At 52.9% G+C, this 19,007-nt stretch overlaps 1 protein-coding gene across 1 annotated transcript in view; it reads right to left on the bottom strand.

The window, feature by feature from the left end:
* Nucleotides 1-14,972: 14,972 nt before the first annotated feature.
* The window catches only part of EPHA8 (EPH receptor A8), a 33,313-nt gene continuing 29,278 nt past the window's right edge, over nucleotides 14,973-19,007 (bottom strand). Inside the window, exons 10-17 of the mRNA XM_068537770.1 lie at nucleotides 18,380-18,544; nucleotides 17,995-18,180; nucleotides 17,650-17,711; nucleotides 16,869-17,078; nucleotides 15,957-16,106; nucleotides 15,680-15,870; nucleotides 15,233-15,406; nucleotides 14,973-15,087 (exon numbers count right to left, since the gene is read on the bottom strand). Coding sequence (XP_068393871.1) covers nucleotides 14,973-15,087; nucleotides 15,233-15,406; nucleotides 15,680-15,870; nucleotides 15,957-16,106; nucleotides 16,869-17,078; nucleotides 17,650-17,711; nucleotides 17,995-18,180; nucleotides 18,380-18,544 — 1,253 coding nt within the window. The remainder of the gene's footprint in view (nucleotides 15,088-15,232; nucleotides 15,407-15,679; nucleotides 15,871-15,956; nucleotides 16,107-16,868; nucleotides 17,079-17,649; nucleotides 17,712-17,994; nucleotides 18,181-18,379; nucleotides 18,545-19,007) is intronic.

Here is a 19,007-nt window from a genome sequence, read left to right as displayed (position 1 = left end):
TGCAAGTCCTTAGCTTGGGGCTGGAGCTGCATCTGTTTCTTCGTCAAGCACTTGGAAAAGGAGGGCACCCGGGGCCAGTCTCCAGGGCCTGGCTGTCACATCTGCCTTTCACGCCACACCCCTCCCACCAGAGCCCCTTCCTGGGAGAGACAGGCAGCCCACGGCAGGCTGTGCAGGAAATGTCAACCTCATCTCGCTAAGAGGTCTCTGCTGACACTGATGAGACCCCTCCGGCAGGCAGAGTGGGCAGGTAGTGGCCCGGGGCCCGGCCTTGCTCCCCCTGGACCTAGACTTTCTTGGTCTCCCTGTCACAGCACTGGCTCCAGCCCCTGGGAGGTTGCCCTGAATGTTGCCTGGGGCCGGGGGGCCGTCAGTCCGGGGTCTGGACTTAAATGGAGCTGGTGGGTGGGCAGCTGGGTGGGCTCAGCCTCAAGCAAGGGGTGCACAGGGCAGGTGCCCAGTGGGTGTGGGCTCAGGGCTGGGAGACAGAATAAACTGGGTTGGAATCCTGACCCTGACTCAGCCACTCACTAGCTATGCGACCTTGGGCAGGTCTCTAAACTCAGGTTCTTCAACTGAAAGTGGGGACAGGGTTAATGCGCGCCCCACAGGGTTGTTGGGAAGACTGCAACAATCTTCTAGTGCTAGCACCCGGCACACGCACTAGGAACAGAATAGGTGGAAGATGCTATGAATATTGTCAAGCTCTTACCCTCACGGCTGGGCATGGGACTCATCCAGCCATTCATTCGTTTACTATTCAATAAGGCCTTATTATGCACTTAATATAGTTTGCCAGCCCAGTTCCAGGTACTGGGGAGACATCAGTGAACATAGAAAAGGTCCCTGACCTCATGGAGTTGACATTCTAGTGGGAGTGGTCCAGAGGGGACAAAGGATGGGGCTGGGCAGCAGCAAGAAGTAGAAGAAAGGACACAGAAGACCTGTGTTCAAATCCTGACTCAGCCACTAACTTGCTGTGTGACTTTGGACAAAGAGCTTCCCCTCTCTGGGTTTCAGTTTCCACATTTGCAAAACGGAAGTAATTGCCCAGCCTTGCATCACCAAGAGATGAGTCTCCAATGAGGCACTAGGAGAATCCTCTTCCTGATCAGCTTCCTCACCCCGAAAAAGAGGGCTGGGAAACTAGCAGAGGACAGGTTGGTGCTGCCTGCCGCTCTTCTACTCAACCTGGACGCCCCACCCAGCATACCCCAAAGCTACAGACCTGGAAATGGCTGCCCCTCCTGTTAAAGTCTGGCTCTAAGGTGGGGGCAGGGGCTCTGTATGTCTCCTCTGGCCCTAGAGCCTCCAGACTAGGACCTTGAGATCTTGTTTCTTCTAGTCCCCCTCAGGGGGGGATGCTGGGGATGTAGGCAGCCTTGTTGCTGGAGAAGACCAGTGATATTCACTCATTCATTTATTCGTTTGTTAGCAGTCACCCAACAAACACTCATCCAGCATTTACCACGTGGCAACCCCATGTGAGGTACAGGAGATCAAGGGTGTGCCAATTTCTTTAGCCTCTGTGCCTGGCACTGGGGACAAAGTGATTAGTTGATTTATTCAATGTTTGGAGACACCTGCCATGTTCCCTGTGCAGAGTGTCAAACAAATATTGAGGTCCTACTCTGTGCCAAGCACTATGACCGGTGCCGGAAGCACAGACCCACAGGCTCTCTGAGCACCGGCTCTGAGTCAGACACCACACGCGTGGGAGAACGGCGGCCTGCATTTTGTATGCGGACATGAAACTCAGAGTCTCCCTGTGGCTAATGAATCGTCGGGCTTCGCAAGAGAAGCGCGAGCAGACCCCCTTGTCCATGAATTTGCTAATTGAGCTCCTCCAACTCAGACATTAACCTGCGTTACCATAAATACTACAGAGAACAGCCATCCACAACTGATGCTCAGTGCTAATAGAGAAAATCAGTCGAGGAATAAAACTGAAATGGAATCATAAAACCTTATTTTCACCATTAATTTGAACCTAGTCTCCCTTAAATACCTTTTGCTAAATCTTTCTATAACACTCCAGCGCTGGAGAGAGGGGGTGGATGCCGACAGAAGGGAGAGGCTGTGCAGTGGAGGCGGTGGTGGGCGGGGGGAACTGGAGCTGGAGGGCTGGAGGGCTGGAGGGGCTCCTGGGCGGGCTGGCCAGTCTGCTCTGCTTCGCTGGGGGCAGCCAGCCCTGGTCCGTGGCAGACAGAGGTGGGTTTTGGTGATGAGTGAACCCAGCTCCACACATGGAGAAAAATGAGGAGTGGGAAGAGCAAGGTGGATGGACGGGCAGACAGAAAGGCAGGACTGATCGACCCCCAGGTAGACAGAGGAAAGCACACAGACACTGAAAGACAGATGGGCAGCCGGCCTGACCGATAAGGGAGTTAATGAACAGACAGACTGACAGACGATTGTGATGACAGACTACAGGTGGACTGAGAGGTGGGAGGTCAGTCTGACCATTGGGAAGACAGGTAGATAGACCTAGTGGGAAAACACAGGGGAAGACCAATGGATAGATAGACTGACCTACAAGAAGCCTGACAACCAACAGGCAGACTGACAGAATCACAGGCCGACAGACGGGCACAGTGACAGTCCAAGAAGCAGTTCAAGGGAGAGGCAGGTGGCCAGTCTGCCCATTGAGAGGACAGATGGACAGAAGGACTGACGGGCCGCAGGGAGTGGAGGCTGGAGATGGGGCAGAGGCTGGGGTTGCTAACCCTCCCTAGATGTGCTTGGGGGGAGGGGAGGGGAGGAGGAGGCCTGGTGGATGCCTTCCTCTCGCGTGTCAAGCCCTTGCGTGAGGGAGACTGGCGTGCCGGGTGCTCCCCTGGGCCCCAGGCTTCCTGACCTCTTCCCCTCCTTCTCCTCCTCACAGCCACATGCAGCATCTGTCACGCAAGGCAGGAGGCTCGGAGCTACCGCTGAGATCTGCTCCATGGTTGGGGGCTGAGGACAGTGCCTGGACCCCTCCCTGTGTCACCTGGGCCCAGATGTCTGTAGGGGGCTCAGATCCAGTGAAAGGTCCTAGCCCTGGGGACATGGGGCGTTTTAAAGCCCTGGAGGGAGCCTTCTGGTCCGCTGCCCCTCTGCCTCATTTATACCCTCTAACCCTGGCCATAGCTCTGTGTGGAAGGTTCTGGTGTTACCCCATTTAACAGAGCAGCTAACTGGGGCTCAGATAGGGGAAGCACCCAGGCCAAGGACTCAGCCTGAGGTGGAGGGAGCCAGGCTGCCCACAGGAAGCCCACGTGCGTTCTGCTCCTTGGCAGTTGGGGCTGCTGCTGGGTCCAGTGGCTGGGCAGTGTGTCTGTCAGCCCCTGGGGTCGCCATAGGAAACCTCCCAGCCCTCAGATAGAGGCCACTTCCTCCAGTATCAGCTTTTCCAGTGATCAAGATGCTTTGGGGCTCCATCTGAGGGCCTCCCATCTGCCTCTCAGTTGGTTGCAAAGTTAGGTGGGGCAAACCCCCAATAATCAGGGCCCTGGTCAGTCTGACTCTGTTGCTTGTTCCCTGCTCTGTAAACATGGCTGGTGGGGAGAAATTTGGGGCTTCCCTAAGGAGTCCCCTGCTCCTCCATGAATGGAGCCTCAACTCCCACTTCCTTGATTTTCATCCGTTTCTCTTTTTGGTCATCAAGCACTCAGGACAAGAAATGCTTCCATTCATCAATATAATGATAGTAGTAGCAGCAGCAGTAGTAGCAGTAACAGTCTTCGATGGAGTGTTCACTAAGAGAAGATAAACTATGTTCCAAGCTCTAGATAGGTTAACTCACACCTCACAGTGAGTCTGTGAGGCAGGCATCCTCCCCATTTTACTGGAGAGAAAGCCAAACTTACGTGGCTTCTCTAAATTCTCATAGTAAGAGGCAGAGTCAGGATCTAGCTTCTGGTCTAATCCAAAGCCTGGGCTCATTCTGCCACTCCAGGCAGGATTGGAGATGCAGCCAGAGCTTGGTGGGGCTTGTGAGAGCCATGGCTGGACCACGGGGAGCACGGGAGGAGGGGAAGGGGGTGGCAGATGGTGGGGCAGGGCGGGTCCGAGAACCCGCAGAGCTGGGAGGCAGGTGGCCTTGGTGACTTACAGACACCCTGGGCGGCTGCAGGTGAGAATCACTGTCCCATCCCTCATGAAAGAAACATCAGTGTTAATCGGATCAGACCCCACACCCTGTGTTGGGCGTCTCATCCATTTTTAATTTATTTCTTCCTTAAAACTTAACCCATGAGGAGGAGGTGGGGAGGGAGCTGAGAGAAGGCTGTGGAGGGATGTCGGGGAGAAGGTAGTAATTCCACACCTTCTGGATTGGTTCAGGGAGACTTTGTAGCACAGAGGTTAATAGCACAGTTTGGAATCACATACGTGGGCATGATTTCAGCTCAATTACCTACTAGTCATGTGACCTTGAACAAGTCACTTCCCCTCTCTGAGCCTCAGTTTCCTCTTCTGTAACATGAGGCTAATGAATACATGCCCATAGGTCGTGGCAGGCACATAATAGGTGTTCAATAAATTGCAGCCATTGTGCCTAAGGGCTGGTCTGCTCTCACGAGGACCCTAGAAAAATAGGATGTTTTGTCTTTCTCACTGTCTGCAAGCTCATTTCTTCCTGAGGCAAAATTATCCTTCACTGGGGGCACTCTGACCATAAGAAGGGTTTCTTAAGTAGAGTTGAAATCTGCCTTTCTGAAGCCTCAAGCTTCCGACTGTGGGAGGAAATACCCCAAATCCCTTTCCCAGGACAGCCCCTCCAGGATCTGAAGACAATGATAGGCGATGCTCCCCTGTCCTTACTAGGGTCTTGACACAATCTCCTGCTGCCATGGTTCCCAGACCCCCCTTTCAGCATGGTACCCTCCCCTTGACACACCCAAGGTTCTGTTTACCTCCTTCAGCACAGGCTAGCAAATATTACTGAACCAGGACCTACGCTGCATCAGCCTCACCCAGTGCCTGAGAAACTCCAAAAGAAGTATTTAGGCAAGAAGAGAGGCAAGGCTCTAGACGTGCCAAGCCTACATGGAGCACGGCAGGAAAATCACTTCCCCTGACTATGACTCAATACTTCCAATAATCCAGCCTCAGCTCCTCTCAAAGTCCAGAGGTGGCCCCAGCCCAGGCCCTGGAGTCAGGCGCCTGCAGATGCAGAATCAGCACCAAGGACAGCTCCATAGTGTTCGGCTGCAGGAGTGTCCTGCTGGGTTTGAGGCTCAGTGCAGTCCAGGGAAGGTGATAGCTCCAGTCCTCAGACAACTGGCTAAAGACTGGCAGGCCAGGTTATCTGGTCACAGGGTGGAAGTGCTGAATAAATGTTGAATAAATGATTGACTAAGTGTTGGTTTCAGGCAGGACAAGAGTTAGGAGAAATTATGGAGCATAAGTGCAGAAATTGGGGAGGTAGGGGGAAAGCAATTTGGACCTGAAGTTGGAGGCAAGAGTCTTAACTTGTCTGAGCCTCAGTTTCCCCAGCTGTGAAAGGATGGGAAGAAGGATGGAGATATATATAAAGGGCCTGGTACATAATCCCTCTGAGACTTGGCCTTTCTTGAGGATAGTGCCAGGAGTGTCTGCCTGGCCTGTGAGTGATACTGGGAGGATCTCAGAGGAGGAGTCAAATGCATGTGTTAAATTGGATTCTGGGGCTCTGTTGTGCATCTGAAATTGGACATTCCATGTCCAGGATGTTCCTGTGAGGATCCTTACACTGAGGCAGAGTGATTCCCATTCTGAGCATCTTGACAAACTGTCACTGGAGGAGAGACTAGGGGAGGGAGGGAATCAGAGGTGACCATCTGAGCTTGGCATCCCTGCATGCACAGACACATACACACACACACACACATGCTCCTACTACCCTCTACATAGTGACACACCACTCATATACTCAGTCACGCACTGATTCATGTCACAGTCATGGAAATGCATATATCACACACACACACATACAACTGCATATACAATAGTACACCAACACCAATCACACACATTTGTGTGTTTTATGTCTTTTAGTCGCTGGGTTCTACATACAAAGACACATCCATTAACCACAGCCGCCTTTACCTTCATGGCATATACTTACTCATCAGAGCCATACTCGCAGAGACACATGCACATACAATCCTACACCAACAGTCGTATATACCCTTGGAGATAATGCCATACATACCCTTTTGCACAGTTACATGCTACCACATGCACAAAAATATTTGCACGATCTCTCAGAGTCATCGAAACACAAATCCATAACAGTGGGCCTCCCCCACCCCGGCTCTGCCCCATCACTCATCCTCTTGGTCCAGTGAGCCTGGGAGGGTTTCCTAGGTGTGATCTGCTGACTGACTGGGTGATTCCTGAGCTTAGGACAGGGCCCACACCCTTAACCACTCCCTCCAGCACACCTCACCAGTGCTCCTCCCCAAGGAGCCAGGTTGACCTGGTCTGAATCCTGGTTCACCACTCACCAGCTCTGAGCAAGTTGCATAATTTCCCAGAGCCTTGGTTTCCTTACTGGTAAAAATGGGGTAGTAATAGTAACACTCTCATAAGGCTGCTGTGAGGACTGGAAAGCATGCATGGAAAGCACTTGTCACTGTGTCTGGCACATGATAAAATTGTGGTAAATAGTGACTCATTAGTATTAATAACAATAAGCCACCCCCATAGGTTCCCATTAGATGCCATACAGACAGCCTTTTCTTCACGGCCTCTTTCACACAAGTGCGTGCCCGGGGAGGAGGGGAGGAATAATTACTTTTTAGCATCCAAAGATGATGTCAGCATTGGGAGGGAGGGGACTGCACCTGGGCTCCCCTCCCCTCACCGCCTTGGCCCCAACCCTTGTGTCACCTTGGCCATGCCTCCACTTGAACCTTCCCTTGATGGTTCCTGGCTTCCTTCACCTGAGTCTGCATCACCTCTACCCCTGCCCTCTGCCCAGCCAAGACCCTGGGCCCCCTTCTTCTTCCCTTGGGCTCCTGCCATCTCAAAGCAGGAAGGTGGCTTTCTGGTTTATTTTGGTTTATTTTATTTGATGCTGGACCCCTCATCTTTGGTATTCAGAGAGAAGCTCTTGTGATAATCTCTCCACTCTAAATGCTCATCACATTTCTCTTAAAGCCACAGGCGCTCCCCCCATTCCCATCTTTTATTCATCACCTTCCACCAGCCCCAACACAGGAGACATGGAAATGCAAACCCTCCAAGGACTGCGAATTTCACGCCAGTAGCTGACCCTTCCCCAGCCACCTAGGGTGGGAGAGATGGAGGTGTCCTAATGAGGTGCCCGGGCATCGGGAATGGAGTTTGAGAGGTGGTGGTCCACGGGCCTAGGCCATCATCCCCTAGGTGAAATGAGAGATAGAGGAACAATGGTGAGGGGCCTTCCCTGGGGCTAGGATGCTAGCCTACCCCTTCCTGCTTCCAAGACCTCACCCACGCTCACCGACAGCTTCACCCTTGCACCATCCCAGAGGCACCCAGCCACCTTCCTTCAGCTGTAGTGACCAACACCAGACACGATCCCTTGTATCTTACCCTCATATCATCTTCTAATCCTCATGACAAGCCTGTGTGGTGTGTATAGTATTGACCCCATGTAATGGGCTCAGGATCACATGGAAGGGAAGGATGAAGAAACTGACCCCAAGATAGAGCACATACTCAGGGCCCCAGTAAGGTTATTTGCCTGTGTCTCTCTCATTCACTGAATTCTGACCATGCTCCAGCCCTGGGCTGAGCACTGGGGTTCTCTGGCTAAATAGGAACAGCTCTGGCCTTAATCAGTCCACAGGGAAGGGGGGGGGGAAATCTATCACAGTGCAATATAAGTGTTTTAATGGGAAGTCTGGGGGTCTGCGGGAGCTCAGAGAAGGGAGGCATCCAGACCTAAATTAGGGAGAGGGGTACCAGAGGTTGGGATCTTCAGTAGGGGAGGAATTAACCAGAGGGGAAGGGAGAGGAAGAACATTTCTCTAGTGGAAAACATACATGTTCCACAGCCATGGGAGAGGGCCGAGAATGTTTATGGACCTGCAGGTGTTTTCTTGTGGCTGTAGGGTCCTCTGTGGGTTTTCTGGGGAGTGGGCACAAGGGATGAGACAAGATACATGGGTGGGGCCAGATAAGGAACGTTTGCTTGGTGCCTTGGATCACCTCTTCCTACACCTCCTCTAACCCCCAGTTGTACCATCTGTTTTCCTCTCCCCATAAGCTCCCTCAGAGGGCTGGGAGGGTTTGGCCAGCTTTGCCCACACTCAGGGCCCAGAAGGTTATTCTTCCAGGGGGCTTCTGTGTTTCCTCAGGGGAGTCCAAGTAGAGCAAGGCTTGCTCCAAAGAGATGAGATACTAATGGTGAAAATTCAGGCATTGTATCTGATTAAAGTGTAAGGTGTTCATATGTCTGAGGATTTCCTTTTGATCATCAAACTGCTCCTCTGGGGAATTTTTTTCCCTTCTGCAGGTGGTCCTAGAATGGTGATACCAAGATCCAGGAGGTAGAAGACAGTCCAAAGCTGCTTTGGGAAGCCTTCCTTTAATGCACGTTATGAAAAGTTAGGTGGCCTGGGTTCAGACCCAGACTGTGCCTCTGATGCTGTGGGAACTTGGTTGAATCCTTTTCTCTCTCTGGGCAGGGCTGGGTTTCTTTATTTAAGAAACATAGAGGGTGTGGAGAATGAACAATCTGGTTCCTCAAAGCCCTCTAATTCTATAATAAAACAAAGGAACTTATTCCAACATTCTATGATCCTATGATTTGGCTTCTATGTTTTCTCTAGCCTGTGAGCATCTTGAGGGCAAAAATTATCTTATTTATTCCAGAATTCACAGATTCAAGGCAGGACCTGTCACAGAAGAAGTGCTCAGTAAATATACATTCATTCATTCATTCATTCATTCAACAAACACCTGTTACACACAAATGAGGGCCACAAGTGTGCTGTGTGCTAAAGTTAAAGCATTGAGTAAACTAGATGCCATACTTGCTTTTTAGAATGTATTGAATGATGGGGGCAGAAAATAAGTAAATAGACCATGTATAACTTCAACAGGTTTCAAGGGCTATAAAAAAAATAACATTGGGTAACATGGTAGAAAGTGACTCAGGAAGAAGCAGTCACTGTCTGGCTGAATATTTTGAAGACATGGAAGAGCATCCCATGAAGGAGGAAGAGCTAATGCCAAGGCCTGGCACGTTCAAGAAGTAAAAAGAAGGGCATGAATGAGGGGGAGGATGAGTGGAGGGAGGTTGGAGAGGCCAGCTGATGCAGGTTATGTTGGGTGTTTTAGGCCAGGTGAGGATTTTAGATGTCATTATCAACTTGATAGAAAGCTTTTGGAGGGTTTTATAACTAGGGAAGTGGCATGATCTCTTTTAAATTTTTAAGATCCCTCTGGCCATTCATGGAGAATGGATTATGGGGGCGATAGAGGAAGCAAGTGGACCCATGAGGAGGCTCCCGCAGACCTCCAGGGGAGGGGAGTAGTGGTGGCTCAGACTTGAGGGCAAGTGGAGATACATGGTTAGATTTAGAATGCAGTTCGGAGAGAGCTGACAGGACCTGCTGATCGGTTGCTGCACAACCAGCCCCCAGCCATTGGAGTCCAGCACCCTGGACAGCGCACTCCAGTTCTCCGAAGGGCTGGTTCCGGTTTCTCCCGAGACGCTGAGATTCCTGAAAGCAGCCCTCATTACTTTCTAATTATAAAACGTTTCACTTTCTAATTATAAAACATTTCAACATTCAGAAAAATCAGAAAATAATGTGACAGACGGGTATGTGTCCACCAAGATCAAATGGGTGTTAACATTTTGCCATATTTACTTCAGAGCCCTCTCTTTTTAAAAAAGAAAATAACTGAAACCTATCAATACAGTTCAATACCCCTCTCCTCCTTGCCTTTATTCCCCAGACGTAACTGAGCTGAAGCTGGTGTTTATCTGTTCCAGACGTGTACTGTCTTCATCTAGTTATGCATGCAAAACCTGTAATTGTATTGTTACATAAATTTTAAAAGTTTATATAAATGGTATAGTACTGTACACATTCCTTCGTCATTTATTTTTTCACTCCATATTTATGTTCTGGAGATTTACCTATACTGGGACATGTTGATCTAGTTTGTTCATTTTAACTGTGATAGATGATTTCATTATATTTATAAAGCAGCTTATTTTCCTGTTCTCCTGCTGAGAGGCAGTTAGGCTGCTCCCCATTTTTCTATCATCACATACTAAGGTGCAATGAATATCCTTGTCCATGTATCCTTTTTCATATGAGTTTCTCTAGGATGCATAGAAAACACTCTGGGTTCTCCACCCACGTTCTTTGAACTGCAGGTGCACTCATCCTCCAGCTGCTGTGAGTGTTGGCTGCTAAGGGCTCACAGCTGCTCACAGCTTCTTGGGAATGTCCTCATCCAGGAAGTTATAAGTTGCCCCCCTGCATTGGGCAGCCCATAGCCAATGACTGATGGATATGGGGGGTGCAAAAGTCTGGCCCCCTTGCCTCAAGGCAGATGCGCTCTGCAATGTTATTAATGCTCCAGACCTCCCCACAGGATCAGATTGAAGCTAATCTCCAACTGAGAACCCACCATTACTTAACATTTCCTCCTACCCTATCTGCCTGCCTCTCTCTCTTCACATGAGAGCCCTCCCTCAATAAATCACCTGCACAGGAATCTCAGGCACTGTTTAGGGGACCTAACCTAGGACAGGCACACACTAAGGCAGAGCTGCTGGGTCTCATCTTAAAATTTACTGTTTCCAAATTTCTCTCCAAAGTAGTTGTACTAATTTACATTCCCACCAGCAGTTTATAAACATTGCTATTCCCCCCCGCCACGTTCATCAATACTAGTGTTATAGATTAATTTTGCCAGTCAGATTGGTGTAATATGCTAATTTTTGTTTTAATTTTCATTTCCATGCTTACTAGTGATGTTGAGAATCTTTTTAATATCTTTATTGGCCATTCAGATTTCTTCCTCTGTTATTTGTCTGTTCATAGCTTTTGTCCATTTTCCTATTGCTTTGGAATGTTTTGGTAAATTGATTCTTTGAAGTTTAAAAAAAAATTTTTTTTTTTAATTTTGGAAACTAATTCTCTCTTGGTTGGTTGTACAGTTTACCAATATCTTCTCCCAGCCATGGCTTTAACAAATTTATTTTTTGTCATGTAGAAGTTTTTAATTTTAATGAAATAAGATTTATCATCATTTCCTTTTATCATTTGTGCTTGTTGTGTCTTATTTTCTACTCTAAGATCGTAAAGTTATTTTCCTGTTTTCTTGTAAAAGCTTTATAGTCTGCTTTTCACATTTAGGACTTTGATCAACCTGGAACTTATTTTGTGAGTCATGTGAGCAGAAATCTACTTTTATCTTTTTCCATGGGGGTATTTAATTGTCCTAACATCACTCATTGACTACCCCTTGCCATGTTTCAAACACATATATATTTGGGTCTGTTCCTAGACATTATTCTGTTCTTCTTATGTTTCTCTATTCCTGGGACTAAATCAAATGATTTTAATTATTAAAGCTTTATAGTAATTATTGAGATCTGGCAGGGTGAAGTTCCCTTCCTCTTCCTCTTCTTTCATCTTCAAAACTGTCTTAGCTATTCTGGGTTCTTTTTTATTCCATATGCATTTTTGGATGACCTTGTCAAGTTGCAGAGAAAACCTCATTGCAAATGTTATTGGGAATAAAATGTATAGATTAAACTGGAAGCTTCTGGTCAACTTTATAACAGGGAGGCTTCCCATCCACGAGCATGATTTGTTTCTCCTGTGGCTGTTATTCTTTATCTCCTCCGCATTCCATCCTTGCACAGGGCACTGCCTAGGAAATGAATCTCCAAACCCTTCTCATCCTCCAATGCCCAGCTGAATTCTCCCTCCTCCAGGAAGTCCTTGGTGACAGCCCTGGCCCTCCAGGCTCAATCTCCCCTACACTCCTCCTCTAACCTCCTTTAACCCCTCTGCATGCACCATTTTCTGGACACTTAGCCTCCTGGATCCAACTGAGGGAACCATTTTTGTGCACTCTGTACCTCCGCCTAGAGTTCAGCTTTGTATCCCCAGTGGCACCCACTACATAGTAGGTGCTCAGTAGGTCCTACTGAGATGGTTGGTCCTTAGGGAAGAGAACTTATGTAATAACAAGTTCTTCCTCATAGGAAACAGCTGGTTCCATGGGGGTGGCGCCTAGATTGGAGTTTAAGAGTTTCAGAGGGAAACACATCTGGCTTGAGCTCAGGCAGATCTAGCTTACATGATGGTTCTGCCACGTGGGATTGGCCTCTCTGAGCATGATTATTAGTGAGATTGTAGAAAACACATAAATGTGTTTTCTCCATGGTCCCCCTTTCCCAAATTGAGGGAGAGGCAGGAACGAAGACACTTCCCTCAGCTGGAGGGGCTACTGGAGACCATTTACTTGTTCATCAGCAAGACCCCAGGGGTATCTTCCCCAAACGTCTGAGCCATTGACTCAAACGGGCACAGTTGGGCTCTGCTGCCACCACCCTCTCTCTTGCTGCTGTCCCCTTTCTCGGGGAGCAGAGTCGGGTCCTCAGCCTCCTGATGTAACTATGGAAGCTGCTTGCATACTGTCTTCCCTTCCCTGCCCCATAGGACCCAGGTCTCTCAATGGGCCCCTTGTTCCCAGGGAAGCTGTCCCATGAGACGCTCTTTTCTCATGCATTCCTCCTCCAGGGCTGTCCTTCTTCCCCAAGAGAACGCGAGGCAAGGGCGATGCCCAGCTACAAGGGATTGAGCTCCAGTGTTAAGCACCATCTGTACCTCACAGAAGAAAGAACTGGGGGTGCTTCCTAGCAGAGCATGAGCTTTGGAGTTGGACAAAACCTGGGTTCCAATTCAGACCCCCAAAAACTGACTTTAGGCAAGTTATAAGACTCAGCCTCCTCTTACACAAAATGGGCACATGAATCCTACCTCCTAGGATAGACGAGAAGACCAGAGAGGGAAAAAAAAATGTATGGGATGCATACAGTAGGTGCACAGCATAAGGTTGCTCCTTCCTTACCAGGAGAGGTCAAGGTTGTAGGAATGGGAAAAAATAGGGGACACAGGCAAAGATGAGGCAGAATTTATTCTCAATGTGGGTAAGTACAAGATTCAGGATGGAGACCACAGAGAGGCAGATCCCTGGGACTTTGAGGGGCACCTCACATTGGGGGCAGGGGCCACACTTTCCCAAGTGCCAGGCCCACTCTGTTCCCCCTGACTGTGAGGATCCAGAGCCCAGGAACTGGGTGAGAGTGGGGTGGGGGTGGGAGGAAGACAGGGTCCTCCCCGGATCGTGTCCTGACCATGTTTCCGACTTCCATAGGAAGGAAGAACAGCTCGGCTATATAGTAATATAATATATAGAGGTGTAGAGAGCTGGCTGCGGCACCTGGGCGGGGCTGAGACTCCCCGAATTATTGCAGGAGGGAGAGGGGGCTCAGTGCTGGTGTCTCCGTGGAACAGCCGTGCTGGCTACTGGGAGGGCTGGGCAGGGGGTGGGGCTGGGCTTGCCCCTCCCTCGGGGCCGGCAGTGGTCACCCGGCATCCTGCCCAGTGGGGTTCCTTGGGCCCTGCCAGCTTCCCCTGGGATAGGGCTTTCTCACCCTGGGTGCTTTTTATGTGCTTTGAAGACCATTTTTGCATTGTCAGGAGTGAGGAAAAAATATTCTGACATGGTAGAAAAAGATATTTACATACCCTGGTGGGCCGTTAGAGGGAGGGTCAACTCTGAGTGGGGGGTGACTTCCTCCTCTGTGCGGGAGGACGTGGGGGAAAAGCCCCGGGAGGAGGCTCAGCTCTGAAACTTCGCTGCCATGTGACCTTGGACAAGGCACACTCCCTTGGTCTGCCCGGAAGGTGCAGGAGGGGTGGACTCGGGGCTGAAAATCTAGGATGTTACGGTCCTTTTTCCTAGGTGTGGGTCTGGGGGGCAGGCCAGGGCTGAGCAGTGAGATTGGCAGAGGGACTTCCGAGTGAGGAGCCCTAGGCTGTGCAGGGGCATCAGAGACTAGAAGGAAGTTGGTGGCCCCTGGCCCCCGGCCAGGTAGCCAAGTTCAGCTGAGGGCATCTCACATACCCTGTGTTGATGCCTAGACAGAAGGTGGCCAGAGGGGCTGGCCGGGAGCCCTGTTTTCCTGTTGAAGCAGTGGTGGGAGCCAGGTGGAGGAGGCAGGTGGCCCCCCACCAGCTAGATGGAGGGCTCAGACCTGAGATAGAGCCGGGGGTGGGCTCACCCGGGCGGAGACAAGGGTGGGCCTGGTGCTGGTGCGGTTTGGAAGTAGCCCCTGGCTCCAGCCTCCAGGCTTGGGGGAGGGGGGTGAGCTTCTCCCCAGTCCCTGTGGGTGCTGGGACCTGGGCCCACATCTGATGGGCAGTGTCACACCGAGTTCCCTGCTCACGCATCCTCACGCTGTGACTCGCGTCCTCATTCATGACATGCCATCCACAGTCACACACATGTGCCCCCAGCCTCAACGAATAAGCACACTCACCATAACTGGCACACATCCATGGGGGACCTGATGGGTGGACGCACACACACATGATCACACGTGTTCACAAGGGCTCCTGTGACCTCGTGAGAACACACCCCTACAGCATGTGAGTGTGTGCACACAGGCACCCTCACGCACACGCACACACACACAGAGGCAGGTGAGCGACATCGCTGTTGGGCTCAGTGGCATTGAGGCCCCAGCCTCTGGGAAAGAGAAGCCCCTCTGCCCTGGGGGCAGGTGTCCCCTCCCTGCTGGGCACCAAAGGTCCCTTCCCAGGTGGCCTGACCCCAGATAACTCCAGGTCTTTCGGTGGAGTCCTCAGCCTCCCTGGCACCTGAGGGGAAGGCAGCCAAGGAGGAGGGACAGAGGCCTGGGGGGGCCAACCCTGCGAGTCCTCTGACAGCTGGCATGACCCGGGGCTGGCTCGGTTTGGTCAGAGGTGCCTGTGGGGCCCCTGGGTGCTGGTCAGCTGGGCCCTCATGGTCTGGATGCTGCCCAGGATCTTCTTCTGGTGGCCCATGAGGGTGATGCCCAGGGCACGCACATCCCTGTAAAGGAAGGCGGTGCTGACCTGGGAGTCTGGGAGCTGTGGAGACGGGGACATACCCATCCCTGGAGCTGCCATCCTCAGCGGCTCCACCTCTGGCCTCTGCCCTCTCCCCCTGCTCCCGTCCCCAGGGGCCCACCACTTACTGAGCATTCATACGTAGCACCATGCCCAGAGAGGAGTAACCCCCAGCAGCGAAGTGGTCCCGGTAGCGGCCCATGCGGATGGAGTCCAGCCAATCCCCCACGGTGAGGCCCCCGCCGCCACCCCCGCCCCCGCGGAGGTCAAAGCAGCTCCGGGCAAAGGCGGGGGGCGGGCACCTGAGGCACAGGGGCCCTTGGTAAGTGGTCTGCCAGGAGACACTGGCGCCAGCCACTCAGCCTGCATCTAGGCTCGGCAGTGGCAAGGAGGGTCTGAAGGGTTAGACCGCAGGCTTGGAAGTAGAGGTCTGAACAGGGGTCAGAGGCCCAGGCTGGGTCTGGTCCAGGGGTCAGGGCAGAGCCATCCCAAGGCCTGAACTAAGTCTGGGCCTTGCCTAGGGCAAGCAGGGAGGGCAGCCGGGCTTGGGCGGAGCGGGGGTGGGCGCCAGGCACCTGTTGACGGTGGCCGTGGCCCTGAGACTCTCAGGGCTGCGGATCAGCGTGTCCAGGACGCTGACGATCTGGGAGAAGCGAGGCCGCTGGGCCCGGTCCTTGTGCCAGCAGTCAAGCATGAGCTGGTGCAGGGCGCGGGGGCAGCCCATGGGCGCGGGCAGGCGGTACCCCTCCTCCACGGAGCTGATGACCTGTGGGGGGAACACGGCGATGGGCTGGAGTGGTCCCTCCCTCCGAGGCCCCGGCCGCCTCTGCCCAGCCAGGCTCCGGCACTCACGTCCTGGTTGGTCATGTTCCAGTAGGGCCGCTCCCCGTAGGCAAGCACCTCCCACATGACCACCCCAAAACTCCACACGTCGCTGGCCGAGGAGAAGGTCCGGAAGGCGATGGCCTCGGGGGCCGTCCAGCGGATAGGGATCTTCCCTCCCTGCGACGGACACACGAGTGTTGAGAGCTTCTCCCCAGCTCGTCAGGGAGCTGAAGGCAGGGGTCTGGGCTGGGAAACTTGAAGGCTGGTTGGAGAGACACGGCCTCCACCTTCCAAGAGCACCTGTTCTGATGGGGGAGACCTGCACATGGAGCTGGTGTGGAGACTGAACAAAAGACAGTGGGTGGAGGGCCTGGCACCCAGTAGATGCTCAGTAAGTATCGGTCAACAGGTTGATGCCTGAACAAGTGACAAAGCTCAGAGAACGTGGTCTAGTAATTTTCCAGCTCCCCTGGAGGGTTTTTTTTTTTGGTCACAAAATCCTTTCTCTACATGAAACCTTATTTGGAGGCTCAGTGGGCGAGATCCTAAGGGAAGGTCCTGACTGAGGCAGGGGTGGAGGCCCTCCGCCCTTAAGGCAGCCCCTAAAGCACTGCTAGAGAAGCCCAAATCCCCCCAGAACACATTTTGAAAATGCTGGTTTTTAGTCAAACGTTAGAGACAGACGTGGAGTGGAGGCTATTCAGAGAGACGCCAACTCTCCCCAAATCTCCCAGTGAGGGATGCGGGGACCGGCCCTGGTATCTCCGCAAGCCAGTTAGTGACGGAGCAGAGGTGGGAAAGCTTTGGTGCAAACTGAGGTGCAGAGAAGAGGTAGGACTCGCCCCAGGTTGAAGGCAACCCTGAAACGTCCAACTTCCCTAACGACACGTGGGGGGCTCCATCCCAGGGCCTGCTGGAAAGGGGGTGCGGGTTACGCACCGTGGTGGTGTAGGCGGCGTTGGGGTCGTCCTCCAGCACCCGCGAGAGCCCGAAGTCAGACACCTTGCAGACCAGGTTGCCATCGACCAGGACGTTGCGGGCAGCCAGGTCGCGGTGGACGTAGCCCAGGTCGGAGAGGTAGCGCATGCCGGCGCCCACTCCTCTGAGCATGCCCACCAGCTGCATGATGGTGAACTGCCCATCGTGAGTCTGCAGGGGGACGTGGTTTGGGCTTCAGGAAGGCTCTTTGCAGTTTACAAAGTGCCTCACTGCTTAGGAAGCATATTGCTATTTAAGGTTTGTTCTCACGTCTCATTTACATTCACAGCAACCCTGAGAGGTAGGTAGGGGGGCAGTGACTGGTCATCCATTTTGCAGAAGGAGAAATGGAGGCCCAGAGAGGTTTCGCCCTGTGCCCAAGAGCACCCAGCAGATAAACGGCATGGCGAGGGCTGGGAATCTAGGGATTTCCACCACCACCCGCCATGCCTCCCAGCTGACTGGGGCCCTGGGTCCCCACAGAGGCACCCCTCTTAGCCTGTGTGCTGGACAGCGCATCAGGACCCGTGCAGCAGAGGGACTTCCACGTGATGGGGGGCTGAAAGGCAGTTTGATGGGCTGACCCTGAAGACCCCTCCCCACACCTGGCTCGCCCTTCCCCAGGTCTCTTGGGTCCAAGCTCTGGGGAGGAGGGGGTATCTGGAGGTCTCACATTATCTCCCACCACCCAGACTGAACTTCCCTCCCCCGGCCCAGGTGAAAGGAGGGGCGGGGCACGCACCCTCAGGAAGGTGTCCAGAGAGCCGTTCTCCATGTACTCGGTCACGATCATTGCCAGCTGGCCTGGGGAGGGCGACGGGGAGGAGGTGGCTACTGGTGGGGGGATCAGGAACATGTCCCCCGCACCCCCGCTATGAGCTGCCAGGAGCTGGGCCAGCACCCAGGGCCCCAGGGAACGTAGGGTTTCCACTGGGGTTCCAGGCTCTGGGCCCCCTTCCCTGCCAAGTCATCTGGGGACCTGAGCCAGGGGGATGGGGCAGGGCAGGGTGGCCTGGGGATGGACCTAGAGCCCTGACCCCAGCAAGAGGGGCCCTGCAGGGTGAGGCTGCCGTCGCCTGGCACCTACCACGGGTGACGACACCTTCAAGGCGGATGATATTGGGGTGGTCAAACTGACCCATGATGGATGCCTCACTCAGAAAGTCCCGCCGCTGTCTCTCCGTGTAGCCGGCTTTGAGGGCCTTGATGGCCACGGGCATGTCCCGCTGCCCCGGCATCTGCAGACGCCCGTAGCAGACTTCCCCGGACTCTCCTGTGAACCCAAGTGAGGCAGGCAGGGGGTGGGCGGTGGGACCTTCCTCCCCTCACCCCAGACTCCGCACTCTCCCAGCCCCGCACACCCGAGTGTCTGGCCATGTGGGGCATCTTGGCTCCCGTGTCCCTCTGCACTGGGTGTCCCTCCCCTGGGCACCCCCTGTGATGTCCCCACGCTCACAATCCCTGAAGCTCACCGGAGCCGATGATCTTCTCGATGTGGATTCTAGAGGCCTCGATCTCGCGGGTGAAACCGCGGCCCGCCCGGCCCGGCTCCTCGTAGGTGTGGGGTTCTGCATAGAACTGGGGCTCTGGGATCTTCCCCGGAGGGTGGTGCAGGGGCAGGAAGACGGGTGGAGGTGCTGAAGGGCCAGGAGAGAAGGGCCATCGGTGGGCCCCATGAGGACTTTCTCTCCCAGCATTCCCTGGGCCTGGGACGGGACTGGGGGGTGGAGTGAGAAGTGTCTCCGGGAATCCCAGGATGTGGTGGCAAACAGTAGGTGCCCAATAAGTGCTTGCCACGTGAAAGCAGGGTCTCTGTGGAGTAGCTGAGGTCTCTAGGGGAGTTTGGGATTTCTCGTTGAGTTCTAAGCCTGTCTGTCATTTTTCTGGGGTCACTTTTAGGGTCCTTAAGACCTTTCTCAATTGTCCTAGGGTAGGAATGTGACCAAAAAAGGTCACATCACAGTGCCAACTCAGATTGATGGAAAACGCTTCTCTAGAAGACTGTGTTAAGAAGGATTCTGAGACTGCATTCAGGCTCCATGGGAATCAGTACCATGATTGACTCTGCCGTGGGCAAAGAAGTGGGGCATTGAGGTAGGC

The sequence above is a fragment of the Eschrichtius robustus genome, chromosome 3, assembly GCF_028021215.1.
Source record: "Eschrichtius robustus isolate mEscRob2 chromosome 3, mEscRob2.pri, whole genome shotgun sequence".
In the NCBI taxonomy this organism is placed as follows: Eukaryota; Metazoa; Chordata; class Mammalia; order Artiodactyla; family Eschrichtiidae; genus Eschrichtius; species Eschrichtius robustus.
Note: the sequence above shows the minus strand (reverse complement) of the source record. Positions and strands in the feature narration are given on the sequence as shown.